The sequence below is a fragment of the Chionomys nivalis genome, chromosome 13, assembly GCF_950005125.1.
Source record: "Chionomys nivalis chromosome 13, mChiNiv1.1, whole genome shotgun sequence".
NCBI lineage: Eukaryota > Metazoa > Chordata > Mammalia > Rodentia > Cricetidae > Chionomys > Chionomys nivalis.
In genome coordinates, this window is record NC_080098.1 from 31,515,316 (window position 1) to 31,536,524 (window position 21,209).

The 21,209-nt window shown below is 42.6% G+C and overlaps 1 protein-coding gene across 3 annotated transcripts in view; it reads left to right on the top strand.

Moving 5' to 3' along the window:
* Adarb2 (adenosine deaminase RNA specific B2 (inactive)) overlaps positions 1–19,847 on the top strand; it is a 527,020-nt gene extending 507,173 nt beyond the window's left edge. For 2 of the 3 annotated variants that reach the window (XM_057788090.1, XM_057788091.1), the window contains 2 exons: positions 12,250–12,428; positions 15,590–19,847. In XM_057788090.1, coding sequence (XP_057644073.1) covers positions 12,250–12,428; positions 15,590–15,766 — 356 coding nt within the window. In that variant the 3' untranslated portion in view covers positions 15,767–19,847. The remainder of the gene's footprint in view (positions 1–12,249; positions 12,429–15,589) is intronic. The other variant, XM_057788092.1, reaches the window with a different exon arrangement.
* The last annotated feature ends 1,362 nt before the right edge of the window (positions 19,848–21,209 follow it).

Here is a 21,209-nt window from a genome sequence, read left to right on the forward strand (position 1 = left end):
CCATCTCACCAGCCCTAGATACAGGTTTTAATCTTGACCTTTCTCAACCCACACTGAAAATAGAACAATGGTTATTTTTATGGTACAAAGCGAGGTTATAATAACAATCAAGAAATCTGAGGCCAGAGTCAGGCCAGAGAATTGGTCGTGAGAACCGTGAGTTGAAGGCTGCTGTTTTAGTTTCGTGTGATGAATACTGCTGCTAGAAACAGGGGCATGACTTCTCTTTCTTCCTGGTACTGGTTGTCCTGAAACAGCAAAAAATAATAGCAAACATATCTAAAAGCTGTTTTAGACATTGTGTTTCCTGACAACTTAGAAGTTTAATACACATTAAAACCTTCACCAATTATAGGCTAAATTTTGCCCAATTCTATTTGCTTTTGACACTCCGGATACCTGTTCTGGAGTCATTCATGGTCCTACTTTGGTGTTTATGAATCTTATATGGAGTTCTCTAATTCAAGAGAAGTTTATGAGATTAGTGATATTTTGAAAATAACTCAAATGTTGTGAGAGCAAATTCTTTCATCTAGATATTACTTTGTAGCATCATTTTGTATTATATCAAATTTGGGCACATGATGTTAGCAACTGACAAACTTCCATAGAAGTTTTTGGTAAATCCCATGTACTCTTTTGTAGTTTGTAAGTATTAGAGGTATACAGGCCGTTGGCCCCTCACAGTCTCTACTTAGACCTAGACCTAGAACTAGGCAACTTCAGAAGTTGGTTTGAGTCTTCCCAATGCCCCAAGAGGGCCCCAGGCAATCCTTTTGACTCCCTCCACTTAGGCATCATCTATACAATGAACAGGATAACCGCTAGCACTCCCCCTCATCTGGCAAAGATTGGATCCAAAACTTAAAGGGAAGTACTTGTGCAAGCTTCGTGTCCAATATGGGAACAGAGAGCAGAGGCATCAATTCCCCTACCTGGTTCAACTTTTTGTGCTTTGGAAGTCTGTGTATTGAGTTCCAGGCCAGCCAGGGCTTCATGATTTAACTCTGTCTCCAAAGAGGGGTGAGGGACATGGAAAATATAAACCAAGGCACAGGGGCAGAGTAAGGAAAACTGCTACCCTGATGGCCCAAGTGGCCACAGGAGGAAGAAGATATGGAATAGGATGTGGGAACATCCTCCAGAAGAAAAGAAAACTTTCTCTGTTGGCAAGATCTTTGTACTTCCTTGCTTTCTTATGGGTTAGCCGAGTTTGTGAGGATAGGTGCATGTGTGTCTGTGTCCTAGATTTTCTTTTGACATTTCTATTTAGATCAGAGAGTCTGCTAAACTAAACAGGGAGTTTTTTGTCTATTTGGGAGGGGGAGTATTTGGACAGATGGAGACATGGCCCTGAGGTTAAGAGCACTTGTTTCCAGAGGACCAGAGTTGGCTCCCAGCACCCACCCCCACCTCCAAGGATCCAACTCCAGGCCTCCCCCAGCACCTTCAAATGAGTGCACATGAGCCCACATAGACACTCACACACAAATAAGAATACACTTTTAAAAAGTAAAGCTTAATAGTACACATCTGTAATTTTATCGTTTAGAGATTGAAGCTGAATGACCACAAGTTTAAGAACAGAATGGGCTGTATAGTGAGACTCAGTCTCAAGAAAAATAAAAAGAATTGTCACTGATCCAAGGAAAGTATTTCCGTTGCCACTACATCTAATTCATACAAATATCAACACGTTTATTTGCATCATTCAGGTGTTTATTTCCTCACTCAATCTTAGGTAGAAGTTGGGAGATGCTGACCATATTATTCAACAAATAGGAACTAGTTCCTTACAAGTACCAGACACAGTCCTCCATTGATGTATACATAAAGGCCTTATCTGGAGGAATGAGAGAATGGAGGATGGGGAAGGAGGAAGAAGAAGCAAAGGGGGAGGAAGACAAAAATGAGGAAAGAGTATCCAAGGGAATTTCTTTTTTGTTTGTTTTGTTTTGTTTTTCAAGACAGGGTTTCTCTGTAGCTGTGGAGTCTGTCCTGGAACTAGCTCTTGTAGACCAGGCTGGCCTTGAACTCACAGAGATCCGCCTGCCTCTGTCTCCCTAATGCTGGGATTAAAAGCGTGCGCCACCACCGCCCAACTTCCAAGGGAATTCTGAGGAGCAGGCTGTTCTCTGGTTGCAGTCTAAGGATAAGCAAAATGGGAGACAAAAATATTCTTTGAGAAACACTGCTGGTTAGTGTCTCCTTCCCAATGTTTGAGAAGCTAACTCTTTTCTTGATTTTGTTTAAAATGAGTTTGGTTCCAATTCTGAGACTAGGTCACAACAGTCTTTTCTTCAGGGCTTTCAATGTGTCTGTAAGGTAAACAGGAAACAGAGCAGACCATAAGATACCTTAACTCATCTTAGCCTTGGGAGACAACCTTGTAAGTGCTTGCCACACACACATGAGGACCTGGGGTCTATCCCCAACCAATACAGAAGAAGCCAGGCCTCATAGCCATGCCAAGCTTCTACACAGGTTCTATGGATTCAAATTCAAGTCCTCATGCTTGCACAGCAAATGCTTTCACCTACTGGACCATCTCCCCAGCTCCCTTGGTTTACATTTTACATACGCTGAGAACTTGCTAAGATAGCCTCACCACACGACATCCCAGCTGCCCACCCTCAGTCCCACCACATCCCACAGGCTTCGCCGCACATGCCATGTATGTCCCACTGAATATGCTCTATTAAGACAGGAGAGTAGCTATAAAATTACTAGCAATTATGATGGTGTTCATGTTCGGGATAATGAACAGAATGACATTAATACGATAAATTTTACCAATTCTGTTTCTGTTAGAAGTGTGTGTGTGTGTGAGAGAGAGAGAGAGAGAGAGAGAGAGAGAGAGAGAGAGAGAGAGATTATACAGGGTACACAGGATATCTAGCAGTATATTAAATATTAAATTCAAAAGGCCCATTCTATCCCTGAACTTTATGATTCCATGCATGCCTGGAATCATGCTACTCCATTCATTTTGCAAAATTAAATGTAATGCTCCCCTGTATTATAGACTCGCCTCACTTCATATAAAAATTACATCCCTGAAAGGTCTTGTGTAAATTTAATTTGGGGAGAGTGAATTACATTTTAAATATAGTAGGCTCACCAGCTATTTAAAGACATGCTGTAATGTCTCACTTATATAATGCCTTTTCAAAAAAGAAAGAAAAAAGAAAAAACAAATAAGGATTTCTTTAAAGTAAGGCGTCTTCATAAAGATGTGCACCAGCATAAAGCTAATTCCCACTGATGATATGTGGACAGTCTGTCTCCACTCTTGAAAGATGATGGAACAAAGAGCAGTGGTCATAATAACTGTTGTAATAATCAAATTGTGGTGAGGGAGAAGCGATGCTGGGTTAATTAACTTATCAGAGATGGCATTACCAGGAAGTCATAGAGGTGAGAATTGCCCTTGGCCTATTTCTGAGCCCGCCTTGTTAACACAATTGTGTGAACTGAAAAGACAAGCCAGACAACCAAAGTGAGTGTGCCCCACCCCCAACCTCCAGAACGTCTGAGGCAAAGGTGGTGGATTATGGAGACTGGCTGATTTTCTCCACAGATCGACTTTGGAACAAGAGAGATCCTTTCCAAAACTTCACCAAAGAAGACTAACCCAATTACAAATGTCAACACATCTCTGTGTTGAGTACCAGACAAACTTGTATTAGCATTTGTCTGCTCAAGATGACTTTGGTAGAGGAACTATTTGGGTTGAGGAGGTTTCCCCCATGACTGTTCACAAACATCACTAAGGAAAAGGTTGTAGTTGATTCCGGAGTTTTCATAAAACTGAATCATCCTTCAGGCACACTTTCCCCATCCCCTCACTCTCCGAGACTCTTATACAAGTTTCCAAATCAAAGAGCCTATTGCATTAAGACAGACCCACTCTGACATGTGTTTCCTTCGTTTATTCCACAAACCTGAGAAATGAGCAGCTACCATTAAGGTATCTGACCAGTCTTCCACCAGGACTAGCACTCCTGAAGGCAAGAGGAAGGGCAAACAGATTGCCCCAGAGAGGACGCAAACTCTCTGGTCTGTAGATCTGTCCTTTGGCCAGTAGGTGGTGCCAAAGTGTGGGATAACACCGGGAAATGATGCTCAGAGGATGATGTTTTCCAGGAAGTGTCTCTGAGAAAGCCAGGAAGAGACACCCAGAGTGTGGGATTACTCCAAGAAGTGGCACACAAGTGGGGTTTCTGTAAAATGTCGTATTTGGAAGGGAGGGGCTTGCAATTTTGATTAAAATTTATGAAATGGGGAAATGCTGACAAAATCATTTCAGAGGACCACACATGCAACCACATTTGTTGTTACAAAAAGAAACTCACAGAAAAAGGCCTATGCAGGCAAAAGAAGAGATTGAAGTGATGCAACCGTAAGCCAAAGAATACTTGCATATTCTAGAAGATAGACAGGTCAAGGAAGACTCCTCCCCAGCAACTGAGGATAGGGAACCTGAAATGACCCTATCCTATAGCCATACTGATGAATATCTTGCACATCACCTTAGAACCTTCATCTGGCGATGGATGGAGATAGAGACAGAGACCCACATTGGAGCACCGGACTGAGCTCCCAAGGTCCAAATGAGGAGCAGAAGAAGGGAGAACATGAGCAAGGAAGTCAGGACCACGAGGGATGCACCCACCCACTGTGACAGTGGAACTGATCTGTTGGGAGCTCACCAAGGCCAGCTGGACTGGGACTGAATAAGCATGGGATGAAACTGGACTCTCTGAACACGGTGGACAATGAAGGCTGATAAGAAGCCGAGGACAATGGCACTAGGTTTCCATCCTACTGCATGAACTGGCCTTGTGGGAGCCTAGCCTGTTTGGATGCTCACCTTCCTGGACCTGGATAGAAGCAGGAGGACCTTGGACTTCCCGCAGGGCAGGGAATCTGGACTGCTCTTCAGTCTTGAGAGGGAGGGGGAATGGAGTGGGGGGAGGGGGAGAGAAGTGGGAGGACGGGGAGGGAAATGGGAAACGGGAGGAGGCGGAAATTTTTTTTCAACAACAAAAAAATAAATAAATAAAAAAGATTATGTGATACAGCACTGTTTAAAAAAAAAAGACTCCTCCCCAGAAACTTCCAGAAAGCATGGCCCTGCTGACACCTTGACTGTAGATTTCTGACCTCCAGAACTGTCAGAGGGTAAATCTGATTGTTTCAAGCATTACTTTACAATAAGCTAAATAAAATGCTACATTGTTAAAGCATAATTTTCTCAATTTTAGAAATCAAATTGTACACTATTATTCCTTCATTACAAAATAATTCATTAAAGGCAAATGTTTCTTAGGGTTTCTATTCTGCCAATTTTATTTTTACTTGTTTTAGTTTCTAGATGCTAAAGAGAAAGGTCGTAGAATCTTTGGTCAAGTAGTCTGCAAAGTGAGAAACAGGGCACTGTGTGTCTTAGTCAGAGTTTCTGTTGCTGTGGTAAAACACCATGACCAAAAGTAACTTAGAGAGGAAAAGATTTATGTCATCTCACAAGCCAGGTCAGAATCCATCACTGAGGAAAAGCAAGTCAGGAACTTAAGGTGGGAGCCTGGAGGAGGGAACTGAGGCAGGGCGTGGAGGAACACTTAACTGGCTTGCTCCCCTTGGGCTTGCTCAGCCTCCTCTCTTATACCACCAGTGACCACCTGCTTCGGAATGGTACCACCTCCAGTGAGCTGTACCCTCCATATCAAACACTGATCATGATGCTGTCCTACGCATTTGCCTACAGGCCAGTCTGATGGAGGTATTGTCTCAATTAAGAGTCCCTCTTCCCAGATATGTCTAGGTTTGTGCTAAGTTGACAAAAACCAACCGGCATACCATAAATTCCATCAATTTAATCCTAGTCATTTGCTCACAGTACTGTGTGGAATGTTCCTTTATACTCTTTGACTGTATATTCTTCTTGGCTTAATAAAGAAGCTGCACAGGATAAGGTTAGGAGGAAGAGTGAAACTGAGAATGCTGGAAAGAAGAAGGGCAGAGTCAGGAGTCACCAGCAGACACACAGACAGAAGCAAAATGAGCATGCTGTACTGAGAAAAGGTACCAAGTCATGTGGCAAAGCACAGATAAGAAATATGGGTTGATGTAAATCTAAGAGTTATCTAGTAACAATCCTGAGCTATTGACTGAGCATTTGTAATTACATTTAGCCTTTGTGTGGTTACTTGGGAGAAGCTTGCAGGACATAAAATTCAGCCTGCAGTACTAGGTTTCTGAATATTGATTTTTCACCAGGGGTATTCTTTTTTCTTGAACTGTAATCAACACAATACTCATTTACCAAAATACCAAATCCATTTCCTAAGTCTTAACTGGAATTGGGCCCCATGTCAGCTAGAAGATTCTGATTAGCTGGAGTCTGCCACTGAGAGGGAATTTCAGAATAATTCTGAGGAGATACTTAATACTGAACTGGGGACAATTGGTAATGCTGTACATGGTTAGCATCCTAGATTATTATGTATTAGGTATCATGGGAGTGAATCTTAGCATAACATGTTGTATCCTTCTTTTATTGTATCCTTAGAGGTTGGTGTTTATTTCATTATTTTTCAAAACTGAGTCCCATGTAATTCACTGGCCTCCCAGTCTCTTATCTAGCTGAAGATGACCTTGAATTCCTGGTCCTCCCGCCTGTACCCTCCTAGTGCCAAGATTATATGCATGCACCACCATACCTAGTTTTATGCAGATACAGTGCTGAGAGTCAAACTTAGGACCTCATAAATGCTAGGCAGGTAATCTACAGCTACATCCCAAGAGCACCAACGGACTTTATTTTAATGTTAAATCTTTTCGTGCTGCCTCAGGAAGAATGGTCCCTGTGATTTGTGATATTTGTATCTATACCCATAACTGTAGAGAAGAATAAGTTAGGCACAAATCAGTCTTTCCTTTCCATGCCTGAGAGGATGTTCCTTCGTCTTAGCAAGCAAAGCCTAAAACTATTATTGGTAGAGTTAAGCACTATGGCCCATGGTCTTTAAACACTTGTAAAACTAAACCCCATTATCCACCCACTATCTTCTAGACTTGAGCTTTTTCCTGCAGGTCATCCGTTCACTCTACTCTAGGTATCATGCCCCTTCCAGGCCAATGAAGGTTAGTTTTACAAGAGTACCAAAAAGGTACCTGGAGCATTGGCTTAAAATTACAAAATCTATATGTAGTGAGTGAACTCTTTTATATATGTGAAAAGGTTTCATAGAAACCAAATGTATTTCTAAGGACCAAAACCAAAGATTCTAGGTGTCACATAATTATCTTATTAGCATATATTCAAGGCCCAGTTCACACCAGAGGGGTTGTGTGTGTGAATGCAGCACAGAGTGGGGGTGGGGTCAATGGAAAATGAAAAGAATCACCTAGAACAGAAAAACATGCATAGCAAATGGGAGTGGGACAAATGGGAAAGCAGTTTTCACGATGACTCAGAGGCCACACTCAGAGCTTCTCCCTCACCAGGCCACTGGGGGCCTTCCTGCAGAAAGAGGTAACCTGGTGCTGACCAGTGGCTAAGGAACTAAACTCTCCCGCATCCAACACTGTCCCAAGACACTGTCCCGAGACAACTGCATGTGTTGCCTGCTCTTACGGCGTTGGCCCTACAGAAAAAGATTGTGATGCCAGCCTGATGCGCGCGTTCTGGGCAGTGATCATATGTTTTATGGCACATTGGTAAATCTTCACGTTGCATTCAAGTGAGTCCGGCACACAGATCCATCTCCTTTACTGTCGTCAGAACCAGTTATTAATTACAGCACTGTCAAAATTGCTCTTCTGGCACTAACACTTAGTCAACATTTCAAGTGATATTTCTTTGCAGAAAATTTTCAATGGCATCAGTGGCTGGATTTCCATTCCCACAGGTTGCTTTAGAAAGGATTTTTGTTTTTGCAGGTAGAGAATAGAATAAAAATAATCTGTAAAGGAGAGGCTCAGAGTATAAGAAAACAATGATAACTCCAACAGAGGTATTAATGTTAAATGTAGGACAAATGTATAAAAGTCAAAAGATGTATGTTTAATATAAAAATAATCCTGACTTCTGCTTGTTGGTTGGTTAGTCCATTCCCTATAACAATTAGGTAATTAATCACCAAACCTGACATATTTTCTGTCCTATAACTGGGAATGTCTTGGTATGTGACTTGGAGAAGACTAAACAAACTAGAGGTGACCTTCAAATCTTCCTCTGAATAATAATTACTAGAGCATTTGATGTTTAGAAAGTGCTCCTTTCTGTCTCAAGTCATCTTTACCTAACCTTAGGAAATGAAGTTGCCATCATCAGCCATCAAAAGGGAATGAATGATGTGTGTCAAGGCCAAAGACAGGCTGGAAACCAAGTCTCTGCGGTTCTGAAGTCTGGAGTCTTGTTTTCGGATAGCACTCCTCCCTTCTTTCCCCCACATTCTTCACGTGTGGACACAAGAATGTTCACGGCTGCCTCCCTGGACTGTCTGGGCTCTGGTGAGTCTGGCAGGCAAAGGTGTTGAGAGCAGCATCCAGCCAGTTCACAGCTGAGCCGTCTCCAAGACAGGTGTCTGCTTGCTGAGAGCCAATGGCAAAGCCCAATGTTGTCCCCAGGAAGGCAGTAATAGGAAGAGAATGGGCAGGGGTTAGGGGAGGGGGTGTAAAGGATTGCAAGGTAGCAGGCAGGTTGTGTGCTGACCTCAGACATTCGAAGGCTTTCCTCTGAATTTAGAGTTTAGGATTTTGGAGAAGCCCCAAATGCATGCTTCAGTGGTCAATCCCAATACAAAAACCAGAGAGATGAGAGACTGGGGAAGGGCAGGGGAACCTGCAGAGATGGAGGAGAAGCCAGGCTGCTGAGTCTGGCTGCCCACAATTCCAAAGCAGTGATCACATTTTTTTGTACCCAGTCGTCCCTGACCTCAGCAGCTGTCTCTTCCTGCCGAGATGGTCCCTGCCCAGTAGGACAGTCCACGGCTGCCAATGGGCCAGATTGTCCCCCCTGCCTAGCTCTCAGGGTGGGTAGCCACGGCAGTGAACCACTTCTAAGGAAAAGAGCTGATGTGGATGAAATTTGCCTGAATGTCCAACGTTGTCCATCCATGACCAGAAGGTCACAGGGTGACTTTCAGTCTGAGAGCTGTGCTGTTTAGGTGGCAACCGGCAAAGCTAAATGACCATGCACCAAGAGAGCATGCCTCCGTTCTATCCAAGAAGACTGGGGTGGAGCTGGGGACACGGGAGGATCCTGAAGTCTGAGACTGTGTAGTGCACGGTGTGAGCAGATCTCCCGCGGAGAGGAGAGCTGCCCCCTTACAAGGAGTTGAATATAGGCCCCTGCCTTCTGGTGCTCTCACCCAGTCGTGATTTATACCTGGACTGATTCCCAACACATGGGCTTCTTTACTAAGTGTAGTGCATCCCAGGGACCCCTGAGCAGCCATCCCACTGGACCAAATGCTCTTGCCAAAACCTTTGGTGCCCCCTGCAGCCTCCAGGCACTCATATGATAAATGGGCAAACTAAGAAAAACTCTCAGGTATGTCCATTCTTTTGAAAATTTGGCACAATGTTTTCTACAAAATTCATGTGGGAGAATCATGCAAGTTACCAAAAAAAATAGCAATGCTTTGAATGTTGTGGTTTGAATGTGAAATGTCCCCCCATAGACTCATGTAATGATTGGTTCCCATCTGCTGGGACTGTGTAGGAAGGCTGTGGAACCTTTCCCAGGTAGAGCCCGGCTGAAGGAAGTGGGATTCAGGCCTTGAGATTGTATAAACCCAACATCACTTCCTATTCACCTTTTGCTTCCTGTCCGTTGAGGCAATATGGCCAGCCGGCTTCCCACTGTTGCCTGTGACGCCTTCCCCATCATGATGGAGTGTGTCTCCTCCAACTGTAAGCCAGGAAAACAATTCTTCCTTCCTTAAATTGCTTGTTGTCAGGTATTTTGTCACAGCAGTGAAAAAGTAATGAATACAATAAGTTACTGATTTTGTGGTGGGCTGTGTTCATAGCTGTCCTTGACTGCATGGAGCTGGCTATGGGCTGGAAACATCTGTTCGTGGGTCCATCTGTCTAGTGTCCATAGCTAGAGAAACAGAAGTGGACATGCAGGGATGGATAAGTAACAGGTTTGACCTTCCCATACTAAAACTACACAAGAGGAGAGAGAGATCTATCTGAGCTGCATTTGGACCTGTGGAGCTGCAAGATGCTTGCAGCTGAAGTTATAGGAACTGTGGAGGATGAGAGGTGCAAGAGGCATGAAGAGAAGGCAACTGACAAGGGCTTCTGGGCTGGAAACCAAACTCTTCAGAGCATCACTGAAGTGCCTGGACCAGAAATTGACTTCATTGTCTGCTTACTTTCCAAAACTCCGAGCAAAGATTGGGCCATACCATAGATCCCACAGAACTTAGGAGGGTGTGACTTATTATGCATGGGGTTGCTGTGGAAACCATCTGGGTCACATGTCTCCCAACTGCGTTTTTATTTAGATGATCCCTCCCTAGATATCAAGGGTCAGCAACCATAACCTTCAAGAAAAGTAGCAGAGAGACAAATAAGTGAGAAACCTCCAGGCTCTTGGCTGTGTTGGGCACTTGATATGATCAGAGAGGGCAGGTGTTCATTGTAGTTACCAGAATACTCACCCCAACATTTCCAGAAAGTCCTCATCATAATGAGGAGCACTGTGAGATAGTCAGGCAGGAGGTGAGGCTGGAGCTCAGAGCATAACATGGAAAGTATGGAACCCCATGTTGACCAGAGACTATCACCCAGAGTAGAAAGTCTTCACTTTCTCCCTCTGCTCTACTGTGTAAGGGTCATGTCCCACCTGAACACTGTAAACGGAGACTGCTTTTTCGTTTCCTGGCCACCCAGACCTGAATAATCACAGAAAAACTATATTAATTACATCACTGTTTGACAAATGGCTCAGGCATACTTCCAGCTAGCCCTTACATCTTAAATTAACCCACTTCTATTAGTCTATGTATTGCCATGTGGCCGTGGTATTATCTCATTTTCTTCATATCTTATTTCTTCTATGACTGGCTTGCTTCTCTCTCCTTCAGCAACTATGTGGCATCTGCCTGACACTGCCTTCTTTCTCCCTGCGTTCAGTTTAGTTTTCCCACCTACCTATATTCTGTCCTGTCATAGGCCAAAGCAGCTTCTTTCTTAACCAATGGTAGTAAAACATATTCACAGCCTACAGAGGGGAATCCCACATCAGAACATCAGAGTACAATGGTCCAACAGGGGAGGAGAGGTGCACCGTAAAATGAGGGTTTTCATGAGAATTCTGGTATAGATTCTTCAAGGGTCAAAAGACCCACTCAGGCACATGGGAAGCTTAGCTTAGAATAACCTGAGCTTGATTTAATGCTATGCTGTCATCTTGAGAAATATGTTGCTATGCTAAGAACTGATGCTGGGACTTCTCACGTGCTAGGCAAGTACTCTACCCGTCTTGTGTATCCCTAGGCCTCTTCTTGTTTCTTCCTTATTTGGAAACAAGATCTTACTAAGTTACTCCAGCTGTCCTTAACCACAATCTATAGCCCAACCAAGCCTTGAACATGTTATCCTCTTGCCTTAGCCTGAATCACAGGCATGGCTTGAAATTCCTAGTAACTTTGCAATAAATGGATTTCTATTCTCATCTCACACTGAATCTCATCAATGCTTTTACAAACTGTATTGCTTGACTGATTATCCTAAATATATAGCTCTATAGCTCCTTTATTAAATCTGAGGGTCTCTTCCTCATAACCAAACCATAAGCCTAAGAGCCTTTAAAGAATTTTTGACTAACCTTGTGTTTTGGGTATCCAGTAGGTGCCCAATAAGCTCACATTCCTAGAATTTTCAAATGGTTTTGCTTGCTCATTAATTCATTCAACAGACATTCCCAGAAGAGGGGCAAAAATCTACCCATAAAATCCTTCCGATTAAAAGTTTAACAGCAGGTCTAGCAATGAATTCCAATACAAGGCTCTCTTCAGAGTTGGGCTTGACTTCCAACCTCCAACCAGACAGGTGAAACCATGACTTCAACGTGACTAAGTTTTAAAGAAGAAAAGCAAGACAGTATTTATGCCAATGTCTCATCCCAGTTCAAACACAAGCTTTAGCTCCCATTATCTGCTCTCCCGGGAGCCCTGTTTCAGCCGAAGGACATAAACGCTTGACTACCTTCTATTTCTCTCTTGACAGGCGTGAGTAACGCCGAGGCCCGGCAGCCAGGAAAGTCTCCCCAGTTCAGTACCAACTGGATCGTGGGCAGTGCCGACCTGGAGATCATTAATGCCACAACTGGGAAGAGGAGCTGTGGGGGCTCATCCCGGCTCTGCAAGCACGTGTTTTCTGCTCGGTGGGCACGGCTGCATGGTAGGGTAGGTCGCACCGGTCCTTTCTGGGGAGAAAATTGGCTGTACCTGGGCCCTGGTTAAACTCCTGAGGAAGCTCCAGGGAATTAGGACATCATTTGATCTGTAGTCATTGTGAGACAGGACATGCAAACGGATCCCCAGGGTTAGTGCCCTTTCTCCAGCTGACTGTCCAGGAATTTCCCCCATGCGCTTACAGCTCTGCTACCCAAATGTGGTCCTCAGGGCTTGGGAAGTATGTCTCTGTGAAGTCAAGCAACAAAAGAGGTTATTGTTAGGCCAGCTAATGCCATCAGGCACTGTGCCGATTGGTTTTCGCAGTGTGTCATAAGAAAGGTACATAGAGAGAAAAGACCATGTGGTTAAGTATACTAGCTCCTCTAGGAGAGACTAGGGCTCAGTTCAGAAATCTCATGGCCACACACAAATGTCTGTAGCTCCAGTTTCAAGAAATCCAATGCCCTCTTTTGGCTTCTGCGGGCACTGCACACATGTGGTGTGAATATATACACCCAGACCCATGCATATACACATAAAATAAAATAATATAATAAATTCTTCTTAAAACATTAAAAAGAGAAACAATTAATATTATTCTAAGTTCAGATATAAAGAAACTACTCCTCAGAAAGTATATAGAGGCTGACAAAGTGGCTGAGTGGGTAAAAGCACTTGCTACCAAGCCCGAGGACACAAGTTCAATCCTCATGACATACACGATAAAAGAAGAGAATTGACTTCTGTGACTTGCCTTCCGACTTCCAAATGCATATCGCAGCATACACACACACACACACACAAAGTAAAGACAGGAAGGGAGGGGGAGGGAAGGAGGAAGGGAAGGAGGTAATTTCCCACTAATTTCAAAGATGGTGGCTGTCAGAATTAGCAATTTTCTCCAACCCAGAAGGCTACCCATTTCTACTAGAGCAATGTTTCAGAATCTGCTTTCCATTTATAAACAGATAATAACTACATTTGCAGTGTTAAGACTGAAATGCAGACTTTTATGTACTTTGAAAGCATAGCAGATTATAATAAAATACAGATAAAAACTAAAATAATGGGAAAAAAGGTATTTTGCTCATTTTTTGTATTGGGACAAAGCTCAGTCAATAAAACCCTGGCCACGCAATCACTATGTCTTGAGTTAAAGCCCCAGAAACCATGTAAAAACACCCAGCATGGTGGCACTATTAGTCCCAGAACTGGGGTGATAGAGAGACAGGTGGGTTCCTGGGGCTAGCTGTCCAGCCAGTCAGCCTAACCACAAAGCTCTAGGTCAGTGAGACACCCTGTCTTAGCGGTCTCTCTAAGGGGTGGGGACAAAGTTGGCACCTTCTGAAGAGCATTACTCCTGAGGTTGGCCTCTGGGTCTCTGTGCACCTGCACACGTGTGCACCCATATGAAATACACACCCAATAATAGTGTTTGGATTGGTATATCGACCAGTAGAATAGCAGGTATAGAAATACTTAAGCATTTTTACCTACTCAGAGAAAGTTAAAAAAAAATTACAGTCATCTAAGAGTTTGGCAGTAAGCTTCCTCTGCCACAACCATGCAGATATGGGCATATGGCACCATATACTCCAGTTCTGATTAGAACGCTCTGCCTCTATCATGCCCACACGTACCCCTTTTCCTATGTCTCACTTCTTCCAAGGACTTTGGAAGGTCTGGAGAAGCACTGGCTCTTCTTGTCTTGCTGAACAAATAGGCCCTTTTCTTGTTCTCTGGCACTGGCCACAGAGTGGACACATTGATCTGCAAACCCTCTGGGAAGACTGCAGTGTTATCAGAAGCTCCCCTACCACAGGCCTGCCCTCCGTCTTTCTGTCCTTCTGTTGGGGGACTGATGACATGGATGGATATGTTCTCCCTGCCTTGCGTTGCTCCACCTTTTGCCTCCTATGACTCAGAAGCATGATAACACCCTACTTTTACTGCCTTTCTAGTTGATGAACAACACAACTCAAAGGCCCTCTTCTCTCCTGTCTGCCACGATGCTGTTAGTGCACAAACCTACCCTAGCAATCCGTTGGAAAGAATATATAAACCAGTGGTTTTATTATTGGTGCTGTTTTGTCTACTTTGTCTACTTTTACTACAAAAGCCACACTGGTGTGTCAGGAATTTTCCTCATGCCCTACTGGGCCACCATCGTGTGGAAAGCGGCACCTCTCCTTTGTGATTTGGGACATTTATCTCTGAAAAGTCTCTCAGTCCACTTGGGCACGCCCCGGATTGAAATTGTTATTACCATGATACTTAAACTCTCTGTTCCCTCAAGGCTCTGCTCAGCAATTTCCAAGTACTTCCTCACCCCCTCGTGGGAGTTGCCCACATGATCCAAGTTCTGTGATCTTTCCCTGGCCTGTTTCCCTCAAAGCTACCTCCTCTGTCTCTTTCTGGGTTTTGCTGAGTTTTGTTGTTTTGTTCATTTTGAGTCGGTGTCTTCTTATGTATCCCAGGCTGGCCTTAAACACATGGCAGCCTCTAAACTGCAGAGATTACAGGTGTGTCATCATCACACTCAGCTAAGAAAGCAGTGTTAAATTCTTACTTGGAGGTGAGTCATACGTTATGTCATATGGGAGTCATATGTCATAATCATCTGCTCTTCTGATAAAACAAAGTATCCTTAACAAATGGGTTTTTCACAGTTTCCCAACACAATTCAGATAACTGCCCTTGAGTTTGTTTTGTTTTGTTTTCTCATGTGTTTGTGTGTGTGTGAGTTCACACATACAGGAGGGAGGGTGTGTGTGCACATGAGTTTGGAGGCCAAAACTCCATGCTGAGTGTCTTCCTCGATTGCTTCTCCTTATTTTCTGATACAGGGTCTCTCACTGAACCTGAAACCCATCAAGTGGCTAGACTAGCCAGCCGACAAGTCTCAGGCAAGGCCTGTCTCTGCCTTCCCAGGACTGGGATTATAGGCGTGAACCAACACAATGCAACTCTTGACACAGACGCTAGGGATCCGAACTCAGTCCTCAGGCTTGAGAGCCAGGCCTTTCCCAAACGAGCCACCTCCTCAGGCCCTGGCGCTGTACTGTACAACAAAGAAGACAAATGACAAGGGTTGGGACTAAGCTGGTATTCTGCTTGTGAAACTCGTGTTGCTATGACTGGTTGAATCCACTTCCTCCTTCTCTCCACAGCTAAGCACACGGATCCCCGGTCATGGAGACACACCGTCCATGTACTGTGAGGCCAAGCTGGGGGCTCACACCTACCAGTCTGTTAAACAGCAGCTCTTCAAGGCTTTTCAGAAAGCTGGTCTTGGCACCTGGGTGAGAAAACCACCAGAGCAAGATCAGTTTCTACTAAGTCTCTAAGTCGCTAGACTCCTTTGCTGTTAGAGCAGAACGAAACGCCCGGAGGAGACGCCGTTGTATGGTGGTGTGGTGTGTCCATCCACTCTTGACGTTGTTCTCCTTCAGTGTTCAGGAACACACGTGTTCATGTCTGGATCGGAGACTAGATTTGAGTTTTGTTCATGCTGCTTCTCCCTGGGTTGTTAGTTCCAAGAACTCTGTCCACATAGCTAGAGGTAGAAGCACTATTGCATTAGCCCCATCCCTTCCTGGTGTCAAAAGGAAAGAATCTTTTCAGGCAAGGGGAGCTCAGAGGCAAGATTGGAAAGTAGTACTTACGTGTAGCCTCATGCCCCATCCTCCGTGCTTCCCTCCCTTTCATGGGCCTCTCTAGTGGTGTGATCGAATCTCCCCAGCACAAGTTTATATGACTTCCATATAAGCCACAGGTGAAAAGAAAAGCCATGGGCTCTATAACTCCAAAGAACCCAACAGGAATGAATGCTGAACTGTTTTCATTAGACATTCAGGCCTTTCCACCGTCTTTCAAAAGTTCTTGAGATGGACACTGTTAAAGAGGAACTAAAGTCAATGAAAACCCTGTTTATGACACGAAGGGATAGTTACCTGAGACAAACAAGAGTCGTGATCCATGATCTAAGAAAACTGCTTTTCATCTGCCCAGTGGTAGAATGTTTCTAACAAACCCAGGCCTATTCCTTGATCGCAAAATTGTCATTGCTTTTCGTAGATATGACAGCCATGGAAGGGAGATCTGAAGAATGGTTGTAACTACGACCCAACAATCTCTACATTAGGTAACAGTAATAAAACCGAGTCTTAGAGAAAGTTCTGAATTTTAAAATGAATTGTTCAAATAAAGAAAGCATACACACACACATAAAACACTCAACAAAATCTTTAGGTTTGAGGAGCTACTCTATTATTTTAGATTTCTTAATCATCATCTTGCATGAATAAAATAATAATAATTTTAACAAGAATAGTTGTGATTTATCATAGCTGCCAAAATTAAAGAGACAGAATTATTCCACTTTTAGAATGTGCATCAAAGTTCATAGCTAGGCATAGATCTCTTTAATATTTAACCTATATCATCGTCCCTAAGAGAAGAAGACCCAGACAAAGGGAGGCATGTTGGTAACATATTTTTAGTCAACCCATGTTCCTTGAATTAATTTTTCTACTTGAAGCTCATTTCTAATATTCATCAAGTTAGTTAACATGTGTGTAATCTTTTTTATTTAAAAATATCCCATCTTATGGGCTGTAGAGATGGCTCAGCAGTGAAGAGCATTTGATGTTCCTAGAGAGGTCTGGTTCAATTCCCAACACTCATATAGCAACTTACATCCATAACTCCAGATTCAGTGGTTATGACACCCTCTTCTGGCCTCTGAGGGCTCCATGCCCCCATGCAATACATTTATATACATGTGGGCAAACTATCATATATATAAAATAAAAATAAATAAATCCTTTTTAACCCCATCTGAACTGCATTATTGGTTTTTTGTTTTGTTTAAAAAGTATAGGAGGAACCACTTTTAGAACATGGAATTCCTGAGTAGAATTCCAGCTCACCAATCCTCAATAAAAATTCAACCATTACAGCATGTAATATTCTAACATATATTGCAGATATCATAAGAACGAGGTAAACCTGAAATATATTAAATTATAGTTATCTGATACAAGAAAAAGAAGAGTGGAAATACAAACTCCTTGGATTTAATATGAGACCACATTTATCACTAACATCCTTTGAGAAAAGAATATAAATACCATTGTAAAAGCATTTTCAAGATAAACTTTCAAAGAAATGCAAATGCAAGTTTAAGTACTGAGGAAAATGGACTCTTCACTCAGTGTAAAGGCTATAATCAAGGGCCAGCTTGTAGTGATCTCTGATAACTTGGTGTACAACTAGGAGGAAGCTTGAAACCTTAAGAGCTGAGTTGTGACTTATGTGTTGTCTTTCAACCATTAGGTACAGTTACTTCCTGACTGAAATCTAAGACCTCCCTCAAATTACTTGTGTTTTGAGGGGTGGAATGGAGAATACACAGCACTTCATAACAGTGTGCTTCAAACAGTGTCATCAATTATAAAAAATTGGCATTAACTGCAGGATCCTAAATATTCCCATCATGTGATGGAAAGAGGAAGAATAGGACAACATGCACGTATTCCCAGGAAATGCCACCCTTTTGGCCTGTGCAAGAGCCATGGGAAGCAGTCGATTGCCCAACAGTGAGCACCACCATGTGCATAAATTGCAGGTCTAGTGCTATGACTCATGGTATCTAAGGTGCCGTTTCCTCAGGAGCAATCCGAACTTTCCTAAAGATGAATATCTCCTTTAAAATAAAGCCACCCATTGAATTTGTTCTACCCCTTAGCACTAGCATAGAGATTTGCTTACTGATTTTAATTATGTGGGCTGGAGGGTTTGTGCGTGTGTGTGCAGGAGGCTGCAGGAAGATGAAGAGGGTGTCAGAGTTGCTGGAGCTAGGATTACAGACAGTTGGGAGATACTTTATGTGGGTGCTGGGAATCAAACTTGGGTCCTCTGGAAGATGATGCTCTTAGTCACTGAGCCAACTTCCCAGTCCTGAGAATCACCTATTAAGTCAACAGGTAATTCCTAGCGAGGAGCGCTAGGGATCCAGATATGTCTATAGCAGGAAGAGATATTTCTGATGCTGCAAATGGGATTTTAAGACACTACTTTAGGCTTCCCTGCATTTTAGCTACTGGGTTGGTGACTTGGAAGCAGCTCAGAAACACCCCATATGAAGTTTCTATAAGAAAGAAACACACATTGGTCATATTTATCTTTCAGTCATCCCGAAAGCAAATACAGTCAAACAAATCAAAAAGAATATGGGTAGAATATAAAGAGGACAGGCAGATATCTTAGCCACCTTGATTGTTCCTTATCCACCTGATTTATCTCAAAACTACCCCCATATCTCTTTGATCATTGCACCCTTTGTTTGCAAATCTTCTGTCTTCTGTATCCACACCCTTTGAGTCTCACTCCTAAAATCCAAATAGAAGTCAACAGCATCTTTATCTGCTTCCAAAACATGTTGCTTTCCTATTGGGGAGATAAGCGATTTAAGGTTCCCTGCCTGGTTCTCAGTCAAAAAGCCAATGTCTGTTAATTTGTGAGTCTTTCCACAGGACTGAATCTCATGATAAAGTTCATGAGGACACAGAAACACTGCTCATCACCTCCAGCAAAAGATGTATAATATCAAGTTACTGAATTTAAGATTTCTTTGAATTTTGTTTTTTGCCCAGGAAAAGATTTGAAAATCTCTGACAATCGCTTCCTTTTGATTTCTGTGATCCTCTTTGTACCTGTATATATCTATCATGTCACTATTGATTTTGTAATGTCTTGTCCCTCACAAACGTCAGGCTAAGTTGCTTTTCTAAAAGATGCATAGCTCATATTTTTCCCATATAATTTCCTTTTCATAGGACAGTTCTTACCAATAAATTTAAATGCTTTTTGTATAGTGTTTACCATATTTGATGAGCCATAAATAGTAAATACATAGTATATCAATTCCCAGAATAGAATAGTTACAGTATTTTGATGAAATCCTATTTTTAGATTATAAATTTCAAGATGAGTCTATAGTATCTTGTTTAAAAAATTTAAAAAGACAACTGAAATTTAAATAGAGTAGACTTTTTTATTTAGGGAAACTTCTATGATCATTTTCAAGAGGCCATTCTAAAAAATGACCTAATTGGCCCAGAAGATAATAAATATCACTTTCTAATAGCAACCAAAGGGAATTTAGAAAATGTCTTTCTTTTTATGTACTACCAGTTGGCTGTTGTAACCACATTTTCCAGCCAAAGTCTTAGCATTCAGAAAAACCTATTTCTCCATCACTCTTATTGAGGACAGTTTTCAGAATCTACAGTCTTGTATAGGACTAAGAAATCTAGTACGCTGAACATTTTGAAGAACAATCCCAGCTTTGGATTTTTGCAGAGTTCGTGAAGGAGTAGAGAACTCAAAGTGCTGCCTCAGGAAAGGATATGCCACCAAGAACCAATACTTAGCTGGAAGTGGCGGGGGGGGGCGGGAGAGAAGTAATAGAATGTTGTTAGGGATGATATGGGAGACTGGACAGTGGGGACTGGGGCACTTCAGTGGAGGGCTAGGGAATGGGTGGGCCCTGGGCGCTGTTCATGGTCCTGAGTCATAGTTAAAGATAGAAACACAACTATTTCTGGGAACAATAGGGCTCTTGTCAAACTTCTTTGACAAAGTTTGAATCAGATAAATGACGGTGGAGAAACAAGGAAACAGAAACAAGATGACATAGATGGAGGCCACTAGAGAGGTCATGGAGAGCAGAGCATTGTCCCACATCCTTTCTCCAAACCCAAGTCTGGAGAAACCGAAAATGGAGCTCTTCATTCTCCCAGCAATTTTACTTCTTTAGATTCCTTTCTCACCCACCTCCCCACACCACATTCTTGCTGCACTTCCCTCCTACTAAACTTCTGCTCTCTTTGTTCTGGTCTATACCGGAGAGGCATGAAGTAGCAGGCATACTGGTACTCACAGTCAGGACACTCCCTAAGTATTCATGTGATAGCATGACTATGGGGGTTTACAATGATCATTCTGGATTCCCAGAGCATGTCCATGTCAGCTGACCTCCAACCAAAAGAATCACAGATGGCCATATCTCAAGAAATTTAAACCAAACGTTATCACCCCTGCAGGGAAGTATACAGTCTCAAAGCTTGGAGAAAATATCACCTTATTTCCCAACTCATCATTTTCTAAATGGTTTGAGAGATGATGCACCCTTTTCAAAATAAATACAAAGTGATCTGGATTCTAGTGCCTCCTTCACATGGGCACCTGATTTCTATCACCTGGAAGTCTGTGAATCAATTTAATCAAATCTTTCCCAGAGGTGTCCAGCTAATTTTCAGCACTTTTTAAGTAAAATGAACTTAAAAAAAATAGTCATTCTTAGTTGAAGGTATGTACATAAAAAAGCATGATCGAATGGCAATATTGTATCAATGGATGTATATTTGTAATATTTGTAAAATAAAAATCCAAAACCTTACAATATGAATTTACATATGTTAATTTGCCTCTTCTGAGTTCTGTAAATTGCACTTCGGTGATACCTGATAAGTGAATGTTTCTCTTAAGTGAATAAAAATATCAAGTAAAGTTGTTCTTTCCTGGGTTGTCTGGCCTTTTTCATCAAGCTTTGTATTAGGGAGTCTCTGGAATACTGTGATGTCCAGGGCTTAGTAAAGCCTCAGGAGGGTCCATCCTCTTCAAAGAAATAGAATATTTGCTCTAAAACCTTTTTCATCTAATAATAATTATGTTAGCTGTCAGAATATGCCAGAGTAACAATTACTAGCCCAGATGCTACCCTTT